At 44.6% G+C, this 26,381-nt stretch overlaps 2 protein-coding genes across 4 annotated transcripts; one reads left to right on the forward strand and one right to left on the reverse strand.

Annotated features, from left to right (window-relative positions):
- Positions 1–3,969: 3,969 nt before the first annotated feature.
- Positions 3,970–14,863, forward strand: sgsm3 (small G protein signaling modulator 3). Of its 2 annotated transcripts, none has more exons than XM_028411248.1 (21): positions 3,970–4,193; positions 8,018–8,105; positions 8,218–8,303; positions 8,672–8,735; positions 9,051–9,262; positions 9,366–9,473; positions 9,650–9,793; positions 9,900–10,095; positions 10,165–10,310; positions 10,389–10,622; positions 10,709–10,891; positions 11,108–11,263; positions 11,416–11,470; positions 11,543–11,592; positions 11,699–11,851; positions 11,931–12,001; positions 12,078–12,126; positions 12,210–12,295; positions 12,369–12,491; positions 12,592–12,652; positions 13,912–14,863. In XM_028411248.1, the coding sequence occupies exons 2-21, from the start codon at positions 8,099–8,101 to the stop codon at positions 13,993–13,995; spliced, it is 2,268 nt and encodes a 755-aa protein (XP_028267049.1). In that variant the 5' UTR covers positions 3,970–4,193; positions 8,018–8,098; the 3' UTR covers positions 13,996–14,863. The 2 variants fall into 2 exon arrangements, with proteins under 2 accessions (XP_028267049.1, XP_028267050.1); XM_028411249.1 differs by having other exon boundaries at positions 8,023–8,105.
- Positions 14,864–15,410: 547 nt separating this feature from the next.
- On the reverse strand, positions 15,411–25,456 carry gtpbp1 (GTP binding protein 1). Of its 2 annotated transcripts, none has more exons than XM_028411259.1 (13): positions 25,032–25,456; positions 23,737–23,848; positions 23,472–23,652; positions 19,574–19,757; positions 19,326–19,490; positions 19,119–19,242; positions 18,924–19,038; positions 18,682–18,826; positions 18,406–18,588; positions 18,187–18,322; positions 17,285–17,463; positions 16,984–17,121; positions 15,411–16,385 (listed from the first exon to the last, which is right to left on the reverse strand). In XM_028411259.1, exons 1-13 carry the CDS (start codon positions 25,224–25,226, stop codon positions 16,245–16,247), a joined length of 1,998 nt encoding a protein of 665 aa, XP_028267060.1. In that variant the 5' UTR covers positions 25,227–25,456; the 3' UTR covers positions 15,411–16,244. The 2 variants fall into 2 exon arrangements, with proteins under 2 accessions (XP_028267060.1, XP_028267061.1); XM_028411260.1 differs by lacking the exon at positions 15,411–16,385 and adding an exon at positions 16,415–16,872.
- Positions 25,457–26,381: the final 925 nt, after the last annotated feature.

A 26,381-nucleotide genomic window follows, 5' to 3' on the forward strand; every position in this document is an offset into this window, starting at 1 on the left:
TTATTTTTAAGGTCTTAAATAATATGCCAAATCTTCACACTTAAGCAATTGCTTAAAGGTTTTTTAGAAGATGTAAAAATATGAGGTGATGGAGCTGCAGCAGACCTACAACAGCTACATTTAAACCCCTCCCTTGTCTTTATATTTGCTCAGCATGATCAACTTTTAAAAAATTCACATTGACACTGACAGCACCGCGGTGCTGATTAATCCAGCCGTCAGCTGGTTAAACTCTGGGTTTTTTTTAAAAAGGTAGTGTGTCTCTGGAGACATTCCCGCACTGGCGCAACGCTAGCAACTGTAGCCACGGCGACGGAGCGGAGTGAGTGAGCTACGGCAACCAGGAGCCTTAAAAAAAAAAAAGTGTTGCACCAGTTAAACTGCCTGCACGAGGAGCACGAGTGACGTGGTTACTCATAATACAATTAATTCATCTGAATGCCTGCAGGGGGGGGGGGGGGGGGGGGCGTAAATAATGATGAGCCAGCACACTGATTGTAGGTTTACAGCCATTACTGTCAGTGCAGAAGAGTACTCATTATTATCATATATCTGTGATGGATGTCGGCATATGGAGGGAGGACACGCTGCTCTTTTTATCCTCTTAGCCAGCACTTACCCACAGATATAAACCACATAGATGCACACACACACAGATAGTGAAAGATACAGAGGGCTCCATCACATTTTATAATTTAGGAACATTCTTGTTTTCACTGCAGCCAATACAAATATTAAGGTTACATTTTTTTGCTAAATAAGTGAAAAAAGATGAAAGTCTTCCCTTCACGTTCCCATCCACCCAGCAGCCCTCACTTCCTCACACTACATGACTAGACTATTAAAACGCTGTGTGGTGTGTCACAGATTGGTGTGTGTGTGTGCTGCTTTATAATGGAACATGATCCACACTATTTTTAGACATCTTTGTCCACTGTGATTTAATCTGCACATGACACGGCATCACACTTCACAGTAAGAGGTTCAAGGGTTAACAAGCATTACTCAAAGGTCACGTATACACACGGAGAAGGGAGAAGGAAGAGGAGGAAGAAGAGGAGGAGGAGGAGGAGGAGGTTGTTGCTACAACATCCATTCATCTGTATCTTATCACTGAGGCAAACAAGTGCATGGCCGAGTGAAGCTGCAGTGTGATCAGAAGCCATGACCATATTTAATGGAGATGGTACAGCAGCTTGCAGTATGGTGGAAAAGTTGGTCATGAAAATAAGTAATTCCTCTCACTGCCAGAAGGGGGAGACAAAGGTTTCAACCATTTTGAGCACAATTTGTCCACATGCTAACAATGTAGGCTAGTTGTTGTCACGCTGATGTATTTACAAACAAACTTATTAGTTATCAATGACTAAAAAAAAAAAGGAGGAAGTAACATAGCAAGCTTAAGGAGCAGCTGAGCTCCAGGCTCCACACACAGTGTGCCAGTGTTTTGGCAGAACAGATGATGCAGAATGACCTCTGGTTGCAAGTTGGTGTCTTTTTCCAGCATCCAGAGATACTTTGGCCTCTTTTTTGTACAACAGCCAGAGGGAGAACAACATTGTCCAGCTGTACACACGGTGGATTGGTCCAAGCAAGGTTAGCTTAGCGTAATTCCCATCACTGCCAGATGTGGGAGACAAATCTTCATCATCGTATCCTGAGCTGTTTGTTTACATAAACTAATCTTTTAAATAGTTTTTACTCTAAATGTTTATCTCTCCTGGATCTGCTCCTTTCAACCTTTGCTGCAGCCTTTCACTCAACTCACCTCCTCACATCCCACAATCTGTTTGCATATTTGTTGCAGGTCAGTGCGTTCGTTTCCCGAACGACTCGACCTCTATAAATTTTGAACGAACGTATACACAGGTGTGCACAACCCGTAAGATTTGCATAGAGGGCGCATTAAACATGCAGTAACACCCAGGAGACTGCTGTCAGTCATCTCTTCTTCTCTTTAACTCCTCCCTTGTACTTCCACAAGCCCAGAAACAAGGGCATGTTGTTTTTTTTCTCTGTTTTATGGTAAGAACATGTTTCCCTTCCGTTCTCTGTGCTGCATGTTCCACCCTTACACACAGTCATAAATACTCCTCCCATCACAGCACCCCAGAGAAATCACTTGCTGTGGCACAGAGCCTCAGAGCTCAGAGCTGCCCTTTACCTTTCATCAATCCTCCTCATCACAGGAGGAAGCCCTCAGAGGCTGTGGGAACAGCTCCAGCCCAAGACACCCAGCCCAAGCTTCTCTATATGCATAAGGGATGTAAATGATCTCAGAGGCAGAGGCCACATCATGCAGCTTACATAAATCGGTGCTTAGAGGTGCCCTGTGATTTTCCAGCATGACAGCAGAGACTGAAAGTTGAAGCGGCGTGCAAATTAAACACATGAGAGAGTCAAGTCAGCTGTGGGCGCTCGAAACACACCACACAAGACATTTGCACATATAAATGAGCACACATGACTCGAGCATGTGAACCCGTTTTCATACACATCACTGCATGAATGCATAGTTACTCTCTGATGCAGCTTGATGCGATGCAACAGCGCTATCTGCTGTCCCGAGGAGTCACTGCAGCACTGCAGCAAATTGATCCGCTGTGAACAAGTGGTCCTGGCTCCTCTATCATCGGTCTGAGGGTGACCTGCTGATTCATCACTATACACTCTTTTGGGAGCAGGCTGCGAGTTTGTCCAGTTTATGAGAAGTGTTTTCCTCTCATAAACACACACACACCTCACATGGCAGCATGGTGCCTCTCCATGTATTCCCTCATCTCTGCCTTTCTGTCTCTGACGTCATGCTAACTGCAGTGTGAGACTCCTGTTGAGGAATAATTGGAGGAAAGGATAAGGAAGAGGAGCCACTCCCACACATGTCGGGTGAATGCACCGGCTGTTTTGGCCACAAAGCTGTCGGCAGCTTCAGCATTTTTAATGATGTGACTCACTGTGACATGGCGGCAGCAGACAGAGGCCCAACAGGAGGAAGAAGAGAAGGAGGAGGAGGAAGAAAACACACACAGTAACTTTTCACATATGTGACACACTGTGATGAGCATTTTTAAGGATTACAGCAACAACATGTGTTTTCATGTCTGCACCGACACATTTAGGTTTATTCATTCTGTGCGTGACGTTCAGCCGCAGCATCAAAGTGCTTCCAGCTGTCAGTCACCGGTCTCCTCAGAGACTGCTCGTAACATGTCAGCTGTTCATTCCAATAACTGAATTATGTATGAAGAATGTGACATCAAATCAAACAGGTGGACGGATCAGTATATTATAAACAGACAGATGTTGATGAATTTATGATATGCATTTTTTTAGTATTTGACTTAAGTATCACTTAATGGTTATATATATTGGTAAGATATAGAAAGACCTAAATTTATAACATTTATGTAAAACCAATGGTAAAATGTGTATATATTGAAAATGACTATATGATTAATATGAATAGTGTTTAATAGGCTATATGTTTAAGGAATATATATACAGATTCCAGCTGATAAAACCACTAATAAAGTTGAATTAGAAATATCAATATAATTGAATTTTATTACATGTACAGTAGATTTAGATGGGCATGTGTATTGTTTTATGCTGAAAAACCTAAAAAAAATGTAAAAACACATTTACATGGGCTATAGTATATGAAACTAAGTTTATAATCAGATAATTTATGCAGGTACGCTTTTTTAGTTGATTAATTTTATGTATGAACAGAATGAGTTGGGTGATTGAGTCATTTAAAAGGTTAAAAAGGGGGTTGAAAACAACAAATAACAGCTGTAAACACAGACAGGGACTCAGACTTTCATAATCAGCCGATTTCTGCCGCTGTTGATCGTGATCCGGGATGAATGGGCTAAAAATGAATGAATGGAACAAACAGCAGACACGTCGTGTGCCTGCGTCACAGGCGCCGCCGCGGAAGGATATCTTTGTAGTAGTTCCGGGATCTAGAACTACTTTTCATGATAGGGAAAGGGAAGGAGTAGGAAAATCAACCTGTAAAGGCGTAAGAATACCACGGAGCGACACGTCGTCAGAAGCAGGTGCACAACGTAGATGGATCCTCCGTGAGGAGCGCTGTTCTAGCATATGTTTATTATCCGCTTCCAACAGTAAAAAAGCTCGTCCACCATTAACCGTCATCCCAAGCCTTTTACCGGAATAATGTCACGGTAAGTTGTGCGAGCTGTCCGCGTCACGCTGCTGTGTGTTAGCTCAAAGCTAAATGTTAGCATGTAGAGCTAACAGCTGATAAGGCAATGTGAGCTACGTTCAGGTGTTATTAGGAGTTTTAATAGTAACCACACTTGCACGTTTTTATGTAGCTGCTAGTGTTTGTATCTACAAACAGGCGCAGTATATTAAATGTGATGTCACTGCACCTGGATACGTCAGCTGGTGTTTGACCTAACGGTTACTTAGCTAATATTTAGCACAACAAAACGCTGCTACTTAGCTAAACAGAGGCATTTAGTTTGTTTGTTTGTGTGGGGCTGTTATTCATCACGCCATCTGGGTCAAATGAGTGGTTAACAATGACTCACTCAAAGAGGATAAATGCTGCAGTCTGTATATAAACTATAATTGAGTTGCATCCCCCATCATACATTGCGTTGTGTCTGTTTAGCCACTGATGCACCTGTTGCAATATGTTGGGAAAAAATGAGGTCTTTTCTTGACCCTGTGTTGTCTTTAAAATGTATTCTATATATATATATATATGTATTCTATATATAAAATATATATATATATATATATATATATATATATATATAAATGTATTCTATATATATATATATATATATATATATATATATATATATAAATGTATTCTATATATATATATATATATATATATATATATATATATATATATATATATATATATATAAAGAATACATTTTAGCCAGTTTTATTACACATACTGGCTGATAAGGTTTGATCTCTGCATTGATGGGATTGAGAAATTTGGTCCAGCTACAAGATGCAAACCGCATCCCAATTCATGGGCTGCACCCTTAAAAGGACACGGACTGTAGAGGTGTGTGTTTTGTAAACCCACCTAATGAATCCTGTGTGTGTGTGAATGACACACACAACTGCAAGTGTGCATGGAGAGGATGGACAGCTATCTTTGATGTTGTGGTGAAATCTGCAGGATGTTAGAGGTGAATGTGGTGAAACAGTTTGCACTCTTGTACACAGAATCTTTGCAATGTTTTATTTCCCCTGACATGATTTAATACTGTACCGGCAGCTACTTAACAAGTTACTGTACCTAATTATATTTAATGGTTGGTGAGAATTAGAGGAGTTGTTGTGAAAACATCTACTACAGTAGCTTGTAAATCAATCTTACAAATAGCTGTGCCTCCTCCGCTCCATGATAGGAAGGTATTCTGATGGGTTTCCCCTCCTAGTGTTTCCCTGCTCTTCAGGAAGTAACATCTCAGTTCCTCTGTGTTTGTGTTGTGGAAGTGTGAAGAGACTGATGTGACACGTGGCTGTGTGAGAAACGCAAAGATACTGCCAGCGAACCGACAGGACCGTGCTGCGTTCATTAAGCTGGAGCTAACTTAATGAGGCATGAGGCGGCTGTAATGCTCTGACGCATGTGGCTGTGCTGGCAGAGAGGGGCACATGAGTCACCAGTGTTGTGGTTTCTGTGAGGAACAACTGGAGGAGGTGTGTAGGGAGGGGAGGGGAACTTAAAAAAAAGCTCACCATACTGTTGTAAAAGGAAGAATTTGCTGTGCACACACTCCTCCTGCCTTTGTCTCCACAGCAGGATGTAACTCATTTTCCTGACCTGTGTGTGTGCAAACACAGGTGAGCGCTGCCACGCCTTAACAATGGTAATGGTGATGTTCGTGTGTTTGTTGTAGCTTCAGTCAGGAGTGATTTGGTTTATTTACATCCTTCAGAGGATGTGTGTTCATGCAGTTCAGGCTGCAATAAGTGGAGTTGGTGTGGCTCATGTGCAACAGTTTGCAGGAGAAGGAGCCGGGCTGGGGGGTTTGTCTGTGATGTTGGTTTTCTTGGCAGGTGATTAAACTGTTAATGTTCTTGTAAGGGAGTCGCTCCAAAAAATCCCAGCACTCCCCTGAGCTGCCCACAGAGCCATCCTGAAAGCACTTGGCCATCCTCCAGACTTCAAATTGATTTCTCATCTCTCTTAAGTCCTAAATCCCCCCTTCAGATGCCGCAAGCCCGCTGCTGGAATGAATCATTTTGGCAGGCTGTTTGCATGCTGGTGGTGAGCCTCTTCTGCAGGTTATACGTCTACTTTGTGTGTGGCACGTCTGTGCTGACAGGCCAAGTAACGCCACCTCTCACACTATGTTTGTCAATAGGTTTATGATGATGTTGTGGCAAAACTGAGAAACCTAGAAGATGTTTTGGGATGTTACTGCAATGAAACCATCACTGTAGAAAAGAGGGCTGTGCTCAAAAACTTTTTGGCAAGTGGTGGTACCTTTGCAAGTGCATTCGTTGGCTCTAACTTCCAGCTTTTTTGCTTTTATTTGGCATCACAAAAACACTAGACTTTTCATTAGACTAAAAGAGAAACTTAAATAACCCAAATATGTATACAACATTTTTGTCTCAGATTTGATCAAATTTGGTTTCCTAAAGCTGACAAACATGATGTTTTTCCTTAAAGAAGCAAATACTTTTTTTGACGCCTTTCCCAGCACATGCTATATGTAGGATCTAAAAAAAAAATGTTGTTTGTGCAACATATATGTTTGCCAGTTCTGTTTAAATTTTGCACCAAAAAGTCGTTTCCAGCTTAAATTAAATGAAGCACGTTCTCCGTGTCTGTAGGCTAATAGGCTCAGATGAAGTTAAAACACTGGAGATAGCATGTTAGCTGAAATTTTGCAGACTGGGAAAACTGGCAGAATCTGTTGTCCAGAGCCAGTGCTCTGAAAGGATGTCTGATAGCTTTCTTACCCATTATTTCCTTCATTACTTTCAGTATTATTTAAAGACGTATCTCATGACAATAACAGCTGTTCATGTTGTTTCTGTTACTTTCGCAAAAAGTAGAGCTTGTACTCTGTAGAACTGAAACACACACACAGTTCATAAAAACAATTAGCCTGTGGTAAAAACAGCAGTCATATGGCCATGAGAAGAGACACAAGAATGCTCTTTGTTTATTGTTGAATCTTTTTCCCTCTCTAACTGTAGTGAATCTCTAAATTTGATGGAAGTCATGCTTGAAGAAGGAGCGTTTTATTGTTTCAGAAGTGTCGGAATTTAAGCTGAACTCCTCATTGATCAGGTACTGGTGTCGTTTTTGGGTGAAAGAATGACGGAGGCATCAAGTGAGGAAACAATGTGAAAAATTAATAGTAGCTGTATGTAGCTTTACCTCAAACGCTGTGTTAGGCTGTTTCTCATTTGCGTTATCATGAAGTTGTTGTACTGTTGTCTTGGAACCTCAATTAATGGATGGTTGGTGTGTCACAGTTGGCCTTCAGGGTGGCCTTCAGAGGATACAGTTGATGGTAATGGAAAATGCTTCTTCAAATTGACTTCTTTAACTGGATACATGTAGGAAAGGTATTCTGTTTTTTATGAATTTGGAGCTCAGACAACCATGCAATCATTTTTTTTCTGCATGATGCCCAAACAATTTGTGCCATGTTTGTGTATTTACTGCCACAATGAAACTACAGTTCAGTGATGCTTTGTGTGGGTTTGTTTCCTAAAGGATGCTCTGTTGTATTTTGAGAAGCACTGAGGCGTCTTTTCTTTGCTCTTGCCTGTTTACACAGACACTTTTCTCAGTTTTTAACCTTTTTAACTAACCACAACTTGCATGCAGAATCTTGTGTTCTTCTGCTTTGAAAAGATGTGACTTCAAACCAGACATACCTGTTATGTTGTCTCTTGTTTGTTGCACTGTGGGCTTTTTCCTCTTTGCCATTTGTATGATCTAGGAGTTGAACCTGTTTTCTTTCTCGTCTGTTTGTCTTTCCTCCAGAACAGCTATCAGCTGACGTGTTTTTCTCCAGAGTGACTGCAGTCCGTCCCCATCAAAGCCACTCGCCCTGTTATCAACACCATGTCAGGTGTGGGTTTGTTGTCATTTTAGGACATTTGAAGAGTTTTGAAGGCCAGGCTGTGAATGTCCTAATAGATTTTGTTTCTTGAAACACATTTTATGTCCTCCTCCTGTTTTAGGAACCTACACGCCAGCTCCAGGTGGGCCCTTCTCCGCTCTCACACCGAGCATGTGGCCTCAGGACATTTTGGCCAAATACCACCAAGTAAGAAAATGACTGCAGAAAACTTGGATGGTCTTTGGGGTCTTAGATGTAAATCCAGAGTTCCTATGTGTGTATAAATAAGACTTCCGCAACATTACCACCAGCATTGCTAATAATGCTAAAAAGGCAGCTATAGAGAATAGTAGGTGCCTCCTGCCAACACCAAAGAGCTTCACCAACCTGTCCATCATGTTTGTATCAGTTTTATTTGTCCACATCATCACCATGACACTTTCAGTGTTTAAAATCTTACAGAGCATGCCCCACACAGTAATATCTGAATGGTTGCATGGTGAGAGATCTGCAGGTGATCTCTTTGAGATCTGCACTAAGGATAATAGTGCATGTGTTCTCTTCTCTCTCTGCAGAAAGACCCGTCAGAGCAGCCTGAAACCCAGTGCGATGAGTTCGGCTTCAGAGTGGATACCGAGGGTATGTTGTTTCTGAACAAACATTTGATCTGTCAAAATGGATAAAAAATCATCTTTATATCTGGACACAGTAGCCACATTATGGGAACAGAGTGCATGTGATCTCAGAGTTTCACAACCGTTCAGGCTGGTTGGAGAGTCTGTACTTTTCATTGTGAGAAATTGTTTTTCTTCCAGGCCTCCTTTAGTATTTTACTCCTTAAAGTATATTTTCTCCTTTACCTTTATGTATTCAGAGTGTTCACATTACACTGACATTCAGCCTTTCTAACTGTGATTACAAAGAGGACTGACATATCGCTGCCTCCTCTCTCAGACGGTGAGCATCGCAGGACCTGGCTGGGCTCCGAGGGCTCCCCCCAGCGTGAAGACCCCCAGCAGCGCCTGCGCTGGCAAGCCCACCTGGAGTTCACCCACAACCACACAGTGGGCGACCTGACCTGGGAACTCATCGATCCCGTCCTTCCGCGCTCTGAGCGCCTGCGCTCCCTGGTGCTCGGTGGAATTCCTCACAGCATGAGGCCGCAGGTAAGATGGCTTTCACAGCAGTGCTCGGCTAAAAAAGTGGGACACAGTCGGATAAGGTTCTGCCTGAAAAACCAGGACTTAAAACTATGGTTCTGTCTGTTAGCTGTGGATGCGTTTGTCTGGAGCTCTGCAAAAAAAGAGGACGTCTGAGATCCCCTACAGGGAAATCATCAAGAACAGCTCGAATGACGACACCAGCACAGCAAAACAGGTAGGAGCTCTGAGTGTGCATGATCACATAGATGTTCACTGTCTGGGGATTTCACTTGCTCTCTCTCTCATTATTGGCTTAGCAGGCATCTGTGCAGCACTTTAACATGCACTAACCTGTACAAATCAATCCTTTGGTGACTGATACTGATACATTTTCTCTCTTTAATCTTTCAGATTGAGAAGGACCTGTTACGGACTATGCCGACCAATGCGTGTTTCTGTAGTCTGACCAGTGTTGGAGTGCCGAGGCTGAGACGGGTGCTCCGAGCTCTGGCCTGGCTCTACCCTGACATTGGTTACTGTCAGGGCACTGGCATGGTGAGAACACACACACACACACACACACACACACACACACACACACATTCTTACTACCATGTTTTTCAGGGGTCTCTTCATTTACTCCATGTCTCTGTCCACTCAGGTGGTTTCCTGTCTGCTGCTTTTCCTGGAGGAGGAGGATGCTCTGTGGATGATGTGTGCCCTGATCGAAGACCTTCTTCCTCCTTCCTACTTCTCTTCCACTCTGCTGGGCGTTCAAACGGACCAGAGGGTCCTCCGACAGCTTATTGTTCAGTACCTGCCAGCCTTGGACCGCCTCCTGCAGGAGCATGACATAGGTGAGGATGGTGGGAGTGTGGTATGGAGTCTCAGTTGTCTGCAATGTGTAACACTCCTTGTACTTCCAGAGCTGTCACTGATCACGCTGCACTGGTTCCTGACATCCTTTGCCAGCGTGGTGGACATCCGTCTGCTGCTCAGAATCTGGGACCTGCTCTTCTATCAAGGGTCTCTGGTGCTTTTCCAGGTCACACTGGGCATGCTGAAGATCAAGGTGGGTTCACTGCACTGGTTTCAACATCCTCTTGTTATTCACAGTGATGATAAGGTTTTAGTTTTTTCTGCCTTCTAGGAGGAGGAGCTTGTGTCATCGGAGAATTCTGCGTCCATTTTTAATACTCTGTCAGACTTACCGAGCCAGCTGAGGGACGGGCCTGCCGTTCTCGGGGAGGCAATGAGGCTGGCAGGGTCGCTATCCCAGGAAACTCTGGAGGCTCACCGACACAAACACCTGGCCTACATCCTGAATGAACAGGCGCAGCTCAACAATGGGAACAACGCAACACTCAACACCAACCTCAACAAGGTCAGGCGTCATGGACAGATGACCAAAGGTTTGTATTTCAGAGCGTGAACAAGGAGGGGATTGATCCCAGGTTTGTGTACCGGCAGGTGGTGAGAAGACAGTCCCTGCGGAGGAAATCCACCCTGAGCTCCCTGCTGTTTGGTGAGGACGAAGCAGAAGCCCTGAAATCCAAAAACATTAAGCAGACGGAGCTGGTGGCTGCTCTGAGAGAGGCCATAACCCGCACCGCAGAGCACTTCCACTGCCTGGATCCACGTCACTCCAGCACTGTGAGTATCTCCTCTCAATGTGGGCAGCTATCCACCAGCTGTGCCTGCTGGCCGCCATGCTTCCAGTTCCTGTCCAGCCCATTAAACATTCGTAAGGTCTGCTGAAGAGTGATGAGGTCATCTAAATCCTCATGATCTGCTCTAAAGCTGCAACTGTTAGTCTGGAAACAGGAAGTATATGTTCAGACTACAGCCTTCACCCTTTTATCTCTGCAGGACCTGACTCCTGACTACTCAATGGAGAGCCACCAGCGAGACCACGAAAACTTCCTGGTGGTGTCTCGCAACAGGCGGAGAAGGGCAAAGGCTCTGCTGGACTTTGAGCGTCATGACGACGATGAACTGGGCTTCCGGAAGAATGACATCATCACTGTGAGTGATCAGTTTGGAGCTTGTTCTGTTTTCTATTTTGTTGATTTATATATCTATCATGTGACCAAGTGACGCAAACCGGAGCTGAATTATATTGCTATAGAGACGCCTCTTTTTATTGCATTTGATGGTTGTGTGTGTGTTTTTTGTAGATCATCTCCCAGAAGGATGAGCACTGTTGGGTCGGTGAGCTCAACGGTCTGAGAGGTGTGTGTGCGCATTTACCACCACAGACTGTTTCCGTATTTCTGTATAACATAATGTTTTTGTGGGTCGCAGGTTGGTTTCCAGCTAAGTTTGTGGAGATTCTGGATGAGAGAAGCAAAGAGGTGCAGTCACGTTTTACTTTCAGTCCTCTTTTCTCTCATTCTGTTCTTCCTCCTCCAGCGTCTGTTAAATCTAAATATTGACCAGCGCTCGTCTGTCTGCCCTCAGTACTCACTGGCAGGCGATGACTCTGTGACGGAGGCAGTGACAGACCTGGCCAGGGGCACTCTGTGTCCTGCCCTGAAAGCCATATTTCAGCACGGACTCAAGAAGCCGTCTATACTGGGAGGGCCCTGTCACCCCTGGTTATTCATAGAGGAGGTGGGAGATATTTCTTTTAATTCATCATGACAGAGTCGTTCACACAGTTGATCGTTCTGTTTGTCTGCTTTTCTCTCAGGCGGCCAGTAGGGAAGTAGAGAGAGACTTCAACTCCGTCTACTCCAGGCTGGTGCTGTGTAAAACCTACAGGTATACAGACACATACACACAGCTGCTCTCCTGCATGGTGAAATCTTTACCGCACTTCATCTGTCTCATTTACCAGGTTAGATGAAGATGGCAAAGTGTTGACACCAGAGGAGCTCCTTTACAGAGTGAGTCACGTTAAAAAATGTGCCCCAGTTTTTTATCCCAATGTATATATCACATATGAGCGCCCCCTGTCTGCTCCTCCCAGGCGGTGCAGTCAGTCAACATGAGCCACGACACCGCACATGCTCAGATGGACGTCAAGTTTAGGTCTCTCATCTGCGTTGGCCTCAAGTGAGTATTCCTCTCACACACACACAGGTTTCAATGGAACACACTCTCACACTCTGGCTGTGCGTCACTGCAGTGAACAGGTGCTGCACCTGTGGTTGGAGGTGCTGTGTTCCAGCATGGCTGCTGTAGAGAAATGGTACCATCCGTGGTCGTTCTTTCGCAGTCCTGGATGGGTGCAGATCAAGTGTGAGCTCAGGTAACGGTGACTGTTAAGTTTTGTGGCATCTGTCCCAGTTTTAGATGCAAGTTATTCAGAACATTTTCACACACAATTTAAGGAAACACTTTCTCCTTAGGGTCCTGTCAAAGTTTGCCTTCAGTCTCTCCCAAGATTGTGAGCTGCCCAACAAGAAAGAGGTGAGTCTGATTATAGTTCTGAGTATTGATCAGTTTTTTTTTTCTTTAATCATAAGGTTACATGTTCGAGCTTTTGTTTTTAACTTTATGCCGTTTCAGAAACCTGCTTTTCTGAAAGCTGAAGTGGTGGATGTGCTGGTTCAGCATCACCTCTTTAGTTGGGATCTCTAGGTAACATGTCTTAGGATTGGCCAATAGTCAGAGGAAGTAGAATCAGTCTGCTGGTTGCTTAGTTAGTGCTCCTAGTTATTACTAGTTATTACTCTTACTGTAGTAAGAAAAAAAGCAGTGTCGATGTTGTCTGCTGTCAAACTGTCTCCTGTTTTGTGCAGTTCTGACAATCAACAATCATTAGTCAACGCAGGACACAAAATCAGTGCACTGCTGAGAATTTAGTTTAATTCTAGTTAGTGAAGTTGGATTTTTGTATTATTAAGCTCTATTCTGACAATTTATTTTAATAATCAGCATCGACATCAAGTGGATTTACAGGCAGGCACATCTGCAGGCAGCCCAGTGCTGTTGCTGTAAAGCCTCTCTGTATTCTGTTTATTACCTTAGATTGTGCACTAAAATCAGTAATGATGATAAAGCTTGTCATGATTACACTTTAAACCTGGTTTATATTTCTGCGTCGAATCAACAGTGTATATTCAAAAAACTATAACTACACGTCCAGGCAACACATGCGCTGGCTTGGTTAGCTTTGTAGCGGTAGGAACATATTTCCCCTTTTTGGAACTAGGCGCTCCTGTTCGAAGGGTTCATGACGAACTTGTGGAAGGATAAACCAGTCTTAAATCAGGCTTTAAGCCTTTGATGTTTAGTTTTTAAATTGTTTCATATACAAATGTATGTGCAGACATAAAGTGTAGATTAGAGACTAATGTTTAATGTTTGTTGGTGTAATCCATCCATGGAAGGAAAAACATCTGCTTTATAGATCGGCCATCAGCTGCCCTGAGATCAGCATCTCCCATAGAAAATCTCATATTCGTTGACCCCAGTCTGATCCTGTGTGAATTTGCCATCTGGAATTTGTAAAATTAAATGTGTTAAAATGTAAATTAGCTTCCATATTTCACCCAACAGAGGCTGATGATGATCACATTAGTCTTCTTTGCAGTTTGTGCCTGTTTCATATTCTTTGAGCCGTGGTTTTTAAACTAGGTGTCCACAGGTTACACCCATCCTGTGAGTTTTAGTGACCTCTTTGCTGTTCAGTGGAGTCACTCTTGACATTTTGTTCCTGGTTTCAGGATAAGGAGCAGAAACCCCTGAAGGAGGGTGTGCAGGACATGCTGGTGAAGCATCACCTCTTCAGCTGGGACATTGACGGCTAGACGGGCAGCGAGAGCGGCTGAAACCTGGTCTGTGTCTGTATGTATGTTTGATGTCTCCTCACCTGACTGTCCTCAGACACTGCTGTCTGCCGTCAGCTTTGGACTGATGGTCCGTATAGACTGAAACTCCGCAGTGGGTTGTGTGTGCTGAAGCACGAGTACATTTGTTTTTATTCATACACCCAGTATAGGAGCTTTCACTACACAGAAGAGTCTCTACACTGTGGGACCGGAGAGCAACCTGCCTAAAGGCAGGAAAATAAGGAACACCCTGTAAACTCCCAAATTTTACGACCAAAATAACATTCCTGAACTGTAAAGTTTAAACTATTTTTGAGAAGAATGCTTCTTACCTCAGCATCACACATAACTTCACAGAATATTTCGTTAAACGTTGCCATGTTCAGCCTTCTCAGAGTGTGGGGACCTGTGAGTTTGTGTGCTACCTTAAAGGTACAATTTGTAAGACTGGGAGTTTTAGATGTCTATGTATTGTGTACAACTCCACAGATGCAAGCATGCTAACTAACTAGCACCATGTTAACGAATCAAACACTAATCACAATTAAGCCCACCATGAACTTCATGCTTCTTCATACAGCAGCTCATCATGCTGGTTGTTAGATGATTCATATGCTGTAACAGCACCTGCTGCTGGTAGACGTGGACACTCCGTGAGGTGCAGAGATGAAAGCTGGACTAAGAGACGCACGACACGATCGTAAAGCTGTTTTTTCTTTTTACAAATTGTACCTTTAACGGTGGTAGTGATCAGTCTGCACTTGTATGATGTAATGTACATGACACAGATACTTTTTGTGTTACAGAAATACACGTTATATAAATATATATAAATATATATGCATCACCTATAGTTTGTAATGTTTTTTGTGTATGGTAATCTACCCTTTCTATGCTTAATAAGAGATGCTATGTGACCAAAAGTATGTGGACAGACTGGCCTCCATGTTTCTGGCTCCCTGTCCATTAAGCATTTGTAAAGTTTGATGAAGGATGATGCTTCATTCATCCATTGATCTATTTCCTTCTGTTTATCTAGAGTTAGGTTGGCAGCCTAAGAAAGGAAACCCAGACCTCCCTCTCCCTGAGCAGCTCCTCCAGCTCTTCTGGGAGAACACCTAGGCGTTTCCAGACTATCGAGATACTTGAACACAGGCAAGAACTCACCAAGGGTCCTCCACCCTTTTCTGGCTGAGAACAATGGGCCTTAGAAGTAGAGGTACTGATTCTCACCCTCAGCGCTTCACATTCAGATGCATTAAAGCTGCACATGGTGTCCACTTACTTTTGGTCACATAATGTAAATACATTTCCCACATAAATATTTTGATTTGTTTTTGTTTAAAATGGGGGAAAAACAAACGGCGCTGCTGAAAAAAGTTCAGTAAAATGTGTTTTATTCTGAACTTTCCTTTCCGGTGTTTAAAACGTCACAACATGTTAACAGCAACAGGCCATAAAGCATGGCACACTGAAGTTACGAGTAGCACTGCAGGTCCTATAATTGTTAGCGGCTGCTGAGGTGGCGCATGATGTACTGTACTAACACTACTGATACACTAAAGAGGTCGTACTTGGACTGATGATGAAAGCGGATGCTAAAGAGCGCGGTCAAAGAGTGGAGAGGTTTAGCATGTTTGCCGAATAAATAACTGACCATTAGAAAACAGCTTATATTTTCTATATATGTAGATCTTTTTTTTTTTAAATGTGCCTTCTGCTACATTCATTTGTGATTTGTTTTGCATACATTTTGTACATCTCTCCAATTGGTACAGCTAACGGCTAATTTACATTATGCATTATAAATAGTACAACTGTTTTTCATTGCAAGGAATACACACAGGGGTGGGTTTCACTTGTAGCTGCTCGTATTGGACCCCTCGGGTTCAGCCTTTCCTCTCTTAACACAAATAAAATATGAATAAAATTAAATAAATCATCATCTTGAGCGAGGCTAACCTCAACGAGCTCCCTGCTCTGTGTTGCTCACTCCAAACTGTATAAGCAGCCAACAGTAAAATGCATAAAAAGGTGTATGTTTTTGGGGTAAGACATACCCCCTCTGTGTGTTCCCTTTTAAAAAATTAAAACCATGACAAAAAATAAAAGGCAAGGAGTAGTAAGACTGAGGAGAGTGTCCAATCATCTGTATCCTTCATGGTTTGTGGAATGAAGACACTTGGTGGAGTGATAAGAGAGGAAGGAGGCGTACAGCAGGGAACGCTTCAGCAGCTTCCTATACCTGCTGTGGAGGGCGCTGCTGCTGCTCCCGCCACTGCTGCCGTCGCTGTGTGGGTGGTGCTGTTCTGGCCTTTTCCTTTGTGCCTCTGGCCGCCTCTTCTCCTCCCACCACCTCCTGACTTCGGCTACGAAGCGAACACAACAAAACACATCAACAAAAATATGAAGAGTACTAGTAGTACTGTTAGTTTTCAGCTGGGTCTATGACCCATTCACTAACATGGAGTTTATGACCTATATTGCAGTCGGCCACCAGAGGGCAGCATAGGACTTTTCTTTCTCTTGCCATGATGGAATGCTCCCAGACTTGGTATGATTTTCTGTGTATTGACTGCACGTTTTGTTGTCGTTACACAGACTTTGTAACTTAAGAGGCTTCACTCCTCAGCTACTTCCATCATCACCAGAAAAAAATGGTTTAATTCAGCTTGAAAAAAAAAGATGGACATTTACAGCATCAGGCAAATTGTACCGTACAAGAGTAAAGCGCAGCTAGAAAACAATAAATTAAAATCTTCCCAGGAGCTATGTGATTCCCATGCTTACTCAAACACATGTTACCTTGTTCTCTTTGTTGCCCTCTTTAATTTGAGGGTCATCATCTCCCTCTCCCTGAGGAGGGCAGCCACGCAAGCACAAAAGAGTGGAATAATAAATGGTGTGAGGCAAGACAGAAAGCTGCATCAGGTAGGAAAACACAGGAGCACACACTTGTTAACTCACCGGCTGTGCTATCGTTGCTGCATCGTCACCACCCACCACGGTGCCATCCTCTTTGCGGAGCGGCGCTTTTTTCGTGGACTGCATTTTGATTTGTGGAGGTTTGGAGTTGGAGGGCATGTTATTGGTAGACTGCAACAGCTGTGAAAGAAGCTGCAGGTGAGTAAATATTGTTTTTATTTGTTTAGAAAAAGAACTTTGGTTGGTAATCCTAACATATACATATATCTTCAGTCCTCCATGATTCTTTGCAACTGTCAACTAACTACAGCTTAACAGTCTTTCAGTGTGGACGCCCTGCTACCTTAGTGATGGTCCCCACAGCCTTTGTGCGTCCCTCCCTGAACACCAGCCTCTGGTCACAGTGCAGGTACTCGGGGGTCTTGATGAAGCGGAAGTGGACCGACGCTTTGTCCCCTGTGCGTAGGCAGTCTCTGTTCATAGACAGGATGGTGGCTGTCTGCCGTATGCTGCCACAGTGGACTGCAAATCAGAGAAAGAGTTAACAAGTGAACAACGGTCATACACAATCCCTCTGCACAAACCAGGAAGGATTTTGATGTTAAATAACATCTAACAATTAAAAGAAAACCCTACAGACCTAAAAACCTGGTAACATGTCAGCACTTCCTGTCCCTCAGTTCAGCAGGTTTTTATTCTACCACACAAACACAGTAAATCCCCACTGATGATTGTTTACTGCCTAAAAAAAGGCTAACAAGTGGCTAAATGGGACTACAAACGATGTCATCAAAGGTCATGAAGGTGTTTGTAGAAGAGGTTGGAGTGGTGAACTTGGTGGTGCTGATGTTGTAGTCATGTGACCATGCTGTAGCTGGTTTATAGCTTAGCATTAGCTTTTAGCTTCTGGTGATCATATTTAGGCTTCAAACATCATAAAGTGGTGTTCATTAGTGAAGATGATCCTGCTGAACTGCACCTGTGAGGATCATTAACTTGGCTCTTTGTGGTAAGAACACATCCGATGCTAACATCCTACAAAAATATGTGACCTCTGCTGCTCCAGTAGGTCCATTTCAACTGCAGCTGCAGCAAAAAACACATAAGAAGCATTCATTGTTTAGATCTTCAGAGAAGCTCCTTAAACCTGACTAATATCTGCATCTCTCCAGTCATCTCTCTTATGTTTATGTGAAAACAAAATGTTCACTTTAGGGCAGAGGAGTTGTTAAAAGTGTTACTGACCCATGGCCTGGTATCTGGGTGATATCGTTGTAGGATGATGCAGAACCAGGATCTCAGCCTCAAACTCCCATGTTGCCTGTGGGCTTAACCTTGGAGACACCATCACCATGCCTTTCCTTATCGATGAACGCTTGATCTGCAGAAGGAGACACGTGAAGAAAATGCAAACATGAGCAGCCAGCTTCCCAAACATGTCCACTAGATGTCACCATCTCTTACCTTTTTCAGAGCAAACGAGGCGGTCTGGCCTCCTCTAACCTCCTTTACAGGCATCCTCTTTCGGTGGATCGATTTGACGGCAATGGAGATGAAGCTGCCGAGAGGATCCGGGCCGAGCAGCATGGTGTCATTTAGACGTATTAGTCCACGTAAAGTAGTTCCTGACACTACAGTTCCCACTCCCTGAGACAGAAACAGGACATAATCTGCAGTTTAGAGACCGTTTTCATTCACATGAACATAAATCTATGAAGTGTCAGGAGTCTGTCAGAGTACCGGCACAGAGTAGGTGTCATCTATCTGAAACTCAGCAGGCTGATCGTCTCGGTATGACGTCCTGGAGGAGAGCAGGTTGAGGAACATCTTGAGCAGGTCCATGTTCTCTCCAGTCACATTGGAGATCTGGAAGATGGGGCACATCCTGGAGAGACAACACACACACACACACACACACACCGCCATGTTAGAATGAAGCATGTCCACCCTCACTCTAAACCTGGCTGGGACAGGCTCGGCACCTCTCTGAGCTGAAGTTTGAAGCTGTGACTATGACGTCGTCCTTATTCTGTACCAGGACGGGGATCTTCCTACAGCCTGGAGACTTCAGTAACCTCTGCAGCAGCTTCAGGGTCTCTGTCAGGGGGAATGTAGCTTGTAAGTGAAACTACCAGAGTGTCTGATCATATTAAAAAAAAATGAGACGGGAAACCAACCTTGCAGGATGTTAGCTGGACACATATCTATCTTGGTTACCACAACAAACACTGGCACATTCAGAGCTAAAGCCAGGCCCAGGTGCTCTTTGGTCATCCCGACAATGCCAGCGTTACTGCCCACCTGTGACAGGAGAGGAGGAAAAATGACTGTGTGTGATAAAAACATTTTATTAGCATCCAATCAGGAGACAGGTGTCCTCTGACCATGAGCATGCAGAAGTCAGGGAGGTGTCCGGTCATCCCAAACACAGTTGTCTTAAGGTATTTCTCGTGACCAGCCAAATCGATGAAGGTGATGACTTTGGATGACTTCTCACAGATTTTGGTCCAGTCCAGGCTTCCTCCATGACTGTCAGGTTTGTTCACCACCTGAACGCACCACACCACAACCCATATGAGCACACAGTGAGCGGTCACAGCTCTCTAAAAAGACATGAGTGAGCGGCGCTCACTTGTCCCTCCTGGTCAAACCCCAGGATGTCGTTGCCCACGCTGCTGGTCCTGCCGCTCTCCATCTCGTGCTTGTGCCTGAAAAGTTTCTGGCGAGCGAAGCCTCTGCCGTTATCCAACTCGCCGTGTGTCAACACTCCCAGCAGAGTGCTCTTACCGGCATCCACGTTCCCCACCACTGCAACCCTAAGACACATGTGAGTCAAAAGCTCATTTAACGTGTACATTTAATTTAAAAAAGAGACAATCCAACACAAACTATCCTTAACCCTTTCATTCCAACAGACTAAAGTATGTATAACACATTACTGTTAAAGAAAACATAATAAGCATCATGCAAAAACTGGACCAAAATGTAAGAAAACAACATAAACATCAACAAATAAATTAGGTAGATAAAAATAAACTAGGTTCCTCATTATAAAACTAACCTACAGCATTTAGTGCATTTAGAATCCACATTCTGGTTCAGACATGCAGTAACTCAGATGTGGACAAAAGCAACAACTCTTAGCAGCCATTAGCTCCCTTGGCAACAGGCTGTCTTTGCAAAGTGTGAAGCAGTGTTGCATTTAAGTCATTTCCTTTAACTGTGTTAAGCCTCCTGCTGGTTGGTTTGGTGACATTTAGTCAGGCATGACAGGTCGGTGTATGTGACTAGCATGTATTATTAAAACCCGCATTATTTCTCTTTTTTCACTGCATTTTGATATCGTTCTCATTTTTCAGGACCAAAGAAGAAGTCCAGGAAGTTTGGAAACCCTAAAACAATTCTTCCATGATGGTGAATTTAGGTTTTTCTGTGTACAAGAAACAAGCAAGGAGACAGCACTCATTTTTTGCAAACTCCACCAATTAAGATTAAGATTAAGAATTACTTTCCCTGTAGGGAAACTAGAAAAAAGCATTTCCTGAAGAAAATGCAACTTTGATTGCTGCAGCTGAAGCGTTGCTTTGAACGCTGATGTGAAGGATTGCTCAGAAATGCTGGAGAATCAGAGCAATTCAGAGCTTTGTATGCCTCTGTGTGTCAGCCTGTCACCATGGTAACAGCAGAGGAGACCTCAAAAACCACTCCAACTTTGAGAGCCTGGCGTGCGGAAACAATTCTGAATTAGAAAATTCTGAATACAAGTTTGATAGAGCAGCATCTAATGAGCATTTTAAGACTAAAATGGAGTCTGTAGCTTGAAATTGGTAATAAATTTGGCAGATGATTCTCGTTGAAGGGCTCTCTCATAGACTCCCATGTTAAAAATGACACTGAAATTGCTTAATATTTGAAAAACTAATTTTTTGAAAAAAAACTTGAAGTTGACCCTCTGTGAGACAAACATTTTGATAGTTGAATGGCTGAAATCGGTCAATGTATGCTGAAGATACGTTGCGCCAAAAAACGTACGGAAGAAGAAGAAAGAGGGTGAAGAACAATTGCCTAGCAATGGCAATCAAACTAATTAACCCCAGTATATACCAGCAGTACAGCGGCAGCAGGTGACCACCAAAACTGTACGGAGGTGGACACCGGAAGCCCTGGAGACCCTGCAGGGATGTTTTGAGGTGACTGACTGGGATGTGTTCTGTGACACCCACGGTGAGGATGTAGACACACTCACAGACTGTATCACAGAATATGTTAATTTTTGTACAGATTCTCTAATCCCCACCAGGTCAATACGCTGCTTTCCAAACAATAAACCATGGGTGACAAAGGACATCAAGGCATCACTCAACAGAAAGAAGACAGCCTTCTTGAGTGGAGACAGAGAGGAGATGAGGAGGGCCCAGGCAGAGGTGAGGGAGAAGATTGGAGAGGGCAAGGAGAGCTACAGGAGGAAGCTGGAGAGCCAACTTGCCCGGAACAACTTGAGGGAGGTATGGAGTGGCATGCGAACCATCACCGGCCACAATAGGATCTCTGACCAGCTGATGGATGGAGATCTGCAGGAGGCCAACCAGCTGAACCTGTTTTTCAACAGGTTTGATAGTCCACTCCCTGACCACCCTCCCCCTCCCTGTGATGCACCATTAACACCTGTCGATAACAACAATGTACCTCCTCCTCCTCCCCCTCCCCCTAACCATACTAACCAGTCTCACCTCCCCATCAATAACATCACCCTGCCCCCCTTACCCCACCTCCCATTAACAACCCCCCACCCTCCCCCATCAGATCTCTCTCTCTGCTCTTCTGTGTCCACAGTTACCATCACCACAGAAGATGTGAGGAGGGAGTTCAGTCGCCTACGACCGGGAAAAGCTGCAGGACCGGACGGACTCAGCCCCAGAGTACTCAGGGACTGCGCCACACAGCTGTGTGGGGTCTTCCAGCACATCTTCTCCCTGAGTCTGAGCCTGATGACTGTCCCTGCCCTGTGGAAGACAACATGCCTTGTTCCTGTGCCCAAGACCAAACATCCAAGCACACACAGCGACTACAGACCAGTTGCTTCACATGTGATGAAGTCTCTGGAGAGGCTGGTCCTGAAACACCTGCGTGCTGTTGTGGAACCATCGCTGGACCCCCTGCAGTTTGCTTACCAGCCCCGTATTGGAGTGGAGGACGCCATCATCTACCTGCTGCACAGAGCACACACCTACTTGGAGGAGGCAGGTAACACTGTTAGAATCATGTTCTTTGATTTTTCCAGTGCGTTTAACACCGTGCAGCCTGCCCTTTTGAATAGGAAGCTCCTGGACATGCAGGTAGAGACCCCACTGGTCACCTGGATCACTAACTATCTTACAGGTCGACCACAATTTGTGAGGCTGAGGAACACCGTCTCGGACACGATAGTGAGCAGCACGGGGGCACCCCAGGGCACGGTACTGTCTCCATTCCTGTTCACACTCTATACATCGGACTTCAGACACTGCTCACAGTCCTGCCACCTGCAGAAGTTCTCGGATGATTCTGCCATTGTGGGCTGTACCAGCAGAGGTCGGGAGGCGGAGTATATGAGTGTGGTGGACAGCTTTGTGGAGTGGTGCGGACAGAACCACCTGCAGCTGAATGTCACAAAGACAAGAGAGCTGGTGGTGGACTTCAGGAAGCACCAGACACTCCCTAACCCGGTCAGCATCAAGGGTACCAACGTGGACATTGTGGACAGCTACAAATACCTGGGAGTCCACATTGACCACAAACTGGACTGGTCCACAAACGCAGAGGCAATATACAGGAAGGGACAGAGTCGCCTGTATCTACTGAGGAGACTCAGGTCCTTTAACGTCTGCCAGACCATGCTGCAGATATTTTACCACTCGGTGGTCTCCAGCGTCATCTTCTACGCTGTAGTGTGCTGGGGCAGCAGGATGAAGACGGCCGACACCAACAGACTCAACAAGCTCATTAGGAAGGCTGGCTCGGTACTGGGAGTGGAGCTGGAGTCTGTGGTGGAGGTGACGGAGAGGAGGATACTGAGGAAACTCCTCAGTATTCGTAACAACACGTCTCACCCCCTGCACGACACACTGCTGTCCTACAGGAGCACATTCAGCGGTAGACTGAGACTACCGAGGAGCAGCACAGAACGCCACAGGAGGTCCTTCCTGCCAGTGGCCATCAGACTGTATAACTCCTCCCCTTTCTGTAGGGAGAAGCGCTAGATAATCATGTCAGGCATCACTGTCATTCCCTCCACGTCTATATTATGTTTACTTAGCACCTTACATCTCCATATTGTATCCATGTATCATATATTGTGCTCATACTGCGTACTGTACTCTGATTTGGATTATAGTGCCACTTATACTCTTATACTCTGTACTTAACTGCATTTAATGTAACTTGATACCTCTGGCACAAGAATTTCCTTCGGGATTAATAAAGTTTTATCTTATCTTATCTTATCTTATCTTAATGCCCTGAGATGCAGCACCACAGGTTTGTCCACTCACCTGACTTCCAGAAAGTCCAGCTCACCCACTCGTCTCCTGATGAGATAGTCACGAACCAGCCCGGCGGCCTCGTTGCGCTCTCGCAGAGGTATGAGGTCAGCGTCCAGCTGCTCACACATAGAGCACACTGTGGCTACTGAGGCCTCCATATCTTTCTCATCCAGACCCCAGTCACCGCCATCTACAGAGGAAGGGTGGACAACAGGAGATCTGTTATCAGCCGCTCTGCAACAAACACACTCCCTACAGCATATGTGCTCCTCACCTGAGCCCATCCCCACCACATAGATGGTCTCTCCACAGCCCTCCTCCATCCTGTCCCGGAGCTGCCGCAGCAACGAGTCGTACTGCTCTCCATTTGGGCTAACAAGGGCCAGCTATTGGGTGAGAGAAGCACGAGAGGGCGTTAATCACTGCTGCTATTGTCACCGCTCAGGACTGAGTCAGGTGACAGGTGACCACAAAGGACATTTTTATCCAGCACCGAGGGAAAAGCAAAGCCTGGAGGGCATGACGAGTTCAAAAGCTGCCTTTCACACAGCTGTCTGTTTTCCCACAAAAGACCTCAAGGTTACATGTGGAAGAATATGAGTTAGCTTGCCTTTATGCTACAATTTTAACAGTGTATTTTGTGTGTATGTATAAAAAAAGATGGGGAAACCTGCTCATAATGGGGCTATTGTAACAATATAATACCCGTTCATGTCATTGTGACACAACGGCACAGTATAACGTGTGTGTTCTAATGAAATGTGCCAGAATTTCTAAAAGTGTTTCTGTTTATTTTTGTCTGCTACAAGGAAAAACACAGGAATCCTGATATTATTATGATGAATGATTTCACATTATTGTGCTCATGTAGTAGTGTATGAACCTTTCCATAGATGGTCTTTTTAGGCTTTTTTTAGGTTAATGGTCTGAGTAGTTGTTGCACTAGTTTTAGTGCTAGACTACCAAGTAATGTGTCAGAGAGCTAATCTATAAAAGTATTGGTTTATTGACAGCGTTGGGACACATTATATAAGAGAAGGATAAACTGTCAAGAGCCAAAAGTCAACAAAAGGACTCACCTCCCTGATGCAACCCTGAGCAATGTGTCTAAAGGACACCATTGTAATGTGTAACCTGACAAAACCTCTGTTCATTTAAACACATTTCAAACACTGTGATTATTGCTGCTTCAGCAGGATAGCAACCTGTCCACAGGGTGTTCAGTTTGTGTGTGTTTGTTGTCAATGTTTTCGTTTGGGGTTAGCATGCTGCTATGGCTTGTTTTATAGTAAGATAATACAGGTGCTGTTATGGTGCAATGTGCTGAGATGTGCAGCTAATGTTGTGTCACATTAACGCGGTTAGCAGCCGGGGCTAACCTTAGCTAAGCTAAGCTATTTTGTCAGCAAAATCAACCCAGTTTCCTGAAAAATGTATCACATTTAGCACCAAACGCGTGTAACATCACAACACATTTAGTAGCACATGAGCACAAGCGACAAATAATATTGTTTCCATTCATTCAATCTAGTGTTAGCTTAGCAGCGCTAACCGGGGCCTAGCCTTTACCTTGCTAGTGAAGTCAATCGCACGATCCTCGGGCTCGCCATTCATCGAATCCGCGTCTTCGAAGCACTCGTCCCCGGCGTCATCCCCGCATCCTCCCCGGTCCGGAGCAAATATGCTGGCAGGGACTAAAGCGTCAGCCAGCGCCGCGGAGCCCGGGCTGATGGCAGGCTCCTGCGCCGCTGCTATCGATGCCATTTCTGCGCCAACTTTGTGCTGATAAATGTCAGGCTGTGCAAATTGTTGTGATGATGATGGCTGGCAACCGAACACACACACACTGCCACACGCAGCTAGCGGCACTTAGCTCCAAGATAACGCAGCTAATAAGCCTCCAACTTCCTTTTAGGTAAAACTACGGTAAAATAACCCTGATTAGTGGAAAGTACTGGTGAATTCAAGCCATTAAAAGACATAATAACCTCCACTTCATCAATATTAATAAAGAGGCGTGTGTTTGACTTCCTGCTGACCAATAGTGTTAATTTTTTTGGACAATATGTGAGCAGGTGGCCAATAACACTGAGGGGGCCGTGCATATGATTACAAACACACACAGTGGGGCTGCTCATGTCGTGCTGCAATCACAGAGTAACACATTCTGCTGATGCAACGTTAACAATCAACATGTAAGGCTACGCACACACACACACATATGAACGGACTTATGAACAGAAAATATACACTTTTTAGACGAAAGTAAGTGGACAGCCTGTCCTCCATGTTTATGGTTTCCTGTCCAGCCCATTAACCATTTGCAAAGTCTAATGAAGCGTGATGAGTTATAGAAGGATTTAGAGCATGACATGGGAGTGGATTTTCACTCCTGTCCCATCCCATCCCAAAGAAAAAATACCATCCCATCCCACTCCTGTAGAATGGACTCCTGATCCCACCCCGCTCCTGATCCCATCCCGCTCCTGTAGAATGGACTCCTGATCCCATCCCGCTCCTGTAGAATGGACTCCTGATCCCATCCCGCTCCTGTAGAATGGACTCCTGATCCCATCCCGCTCCTGATCCCATCCCGCTCCTGTAGAATGGACTCCTGATCCCATCCCGCTCCTGTAGAATGGACTCCTGATCCCATCCCGCTCCTGTAGAATGGACTCCTGATCCCATCCCGCTCCTGTAGAATGGACTCCTGATCCCACCCCGCTCCTGATCCCATCCGCTCCTGTAGAATGGACTCCTGATCCCACCCCGCTCCTGATCCCATCCGCTCCTGTAGAATGGACTCCTGATCCCACCCCGCTCCTGCCAGCTGCTAAATTCCTGCATTAGCGCTACATTAAACTTAAACCTAACTCTAGTTTTGACCCTAACCCTATAAGTGAACCTATGCAGGAGGAT

Source organism: Parambassis ranga, chromosome 8 (genome assembly GCF_900634625.1).
Source record: "Parambassis ranga chromosome 8, fParRan2.1, whole genome shotgun sequence".
NCBI classification, from domain to species: Eukaryota; Metazoa; Chordata; class Actinopteri; family Ambassidae; genus Parambassis; species Parambassis ranga.

Bases quoted from the DNA above. Each gene is read 5' to 3' on its own strand.
- gtpbp1 (XM_028411259.1), bottom strand. From the start codon at position 25,226: ATGGCATCGATAGCAGCGGCGCAGGAGCCTGCCATCAGCCCGGGCTCC. The intron at 19,758-23,471 runs GTGAGTGGACAA...CATGTGTCTTAG, and splicing joins CTGGACTTTCTGGAAGTCAG to GGTTGCAGTGGTGGGGAACG. The intron at 19,491-19,573 runs GTGAGCGCCGCT...TGGTGCGTTCAG, and splicing joins GGTTTGACCAGGAGGGACAA to GTGGTGAACAAACCTGACAG.
- sgsm3 (XM_028411248.1), top strand. The intron at 11,593-11,698 runs GTGCAGTCACGT...GTCTGCCCTCAG, and splicing joins TGGATGAGAGAAGCAAAGAG to TACTCACTGGCAGGCGATGA. The intron at 12,653-13,911 runs GTGAGTCTGATT...TCCTGGTTTCAG, and splicing joins AGCTGCCCAACAAGAAAGAG to GATAAGGAGCAGAAACCCCT.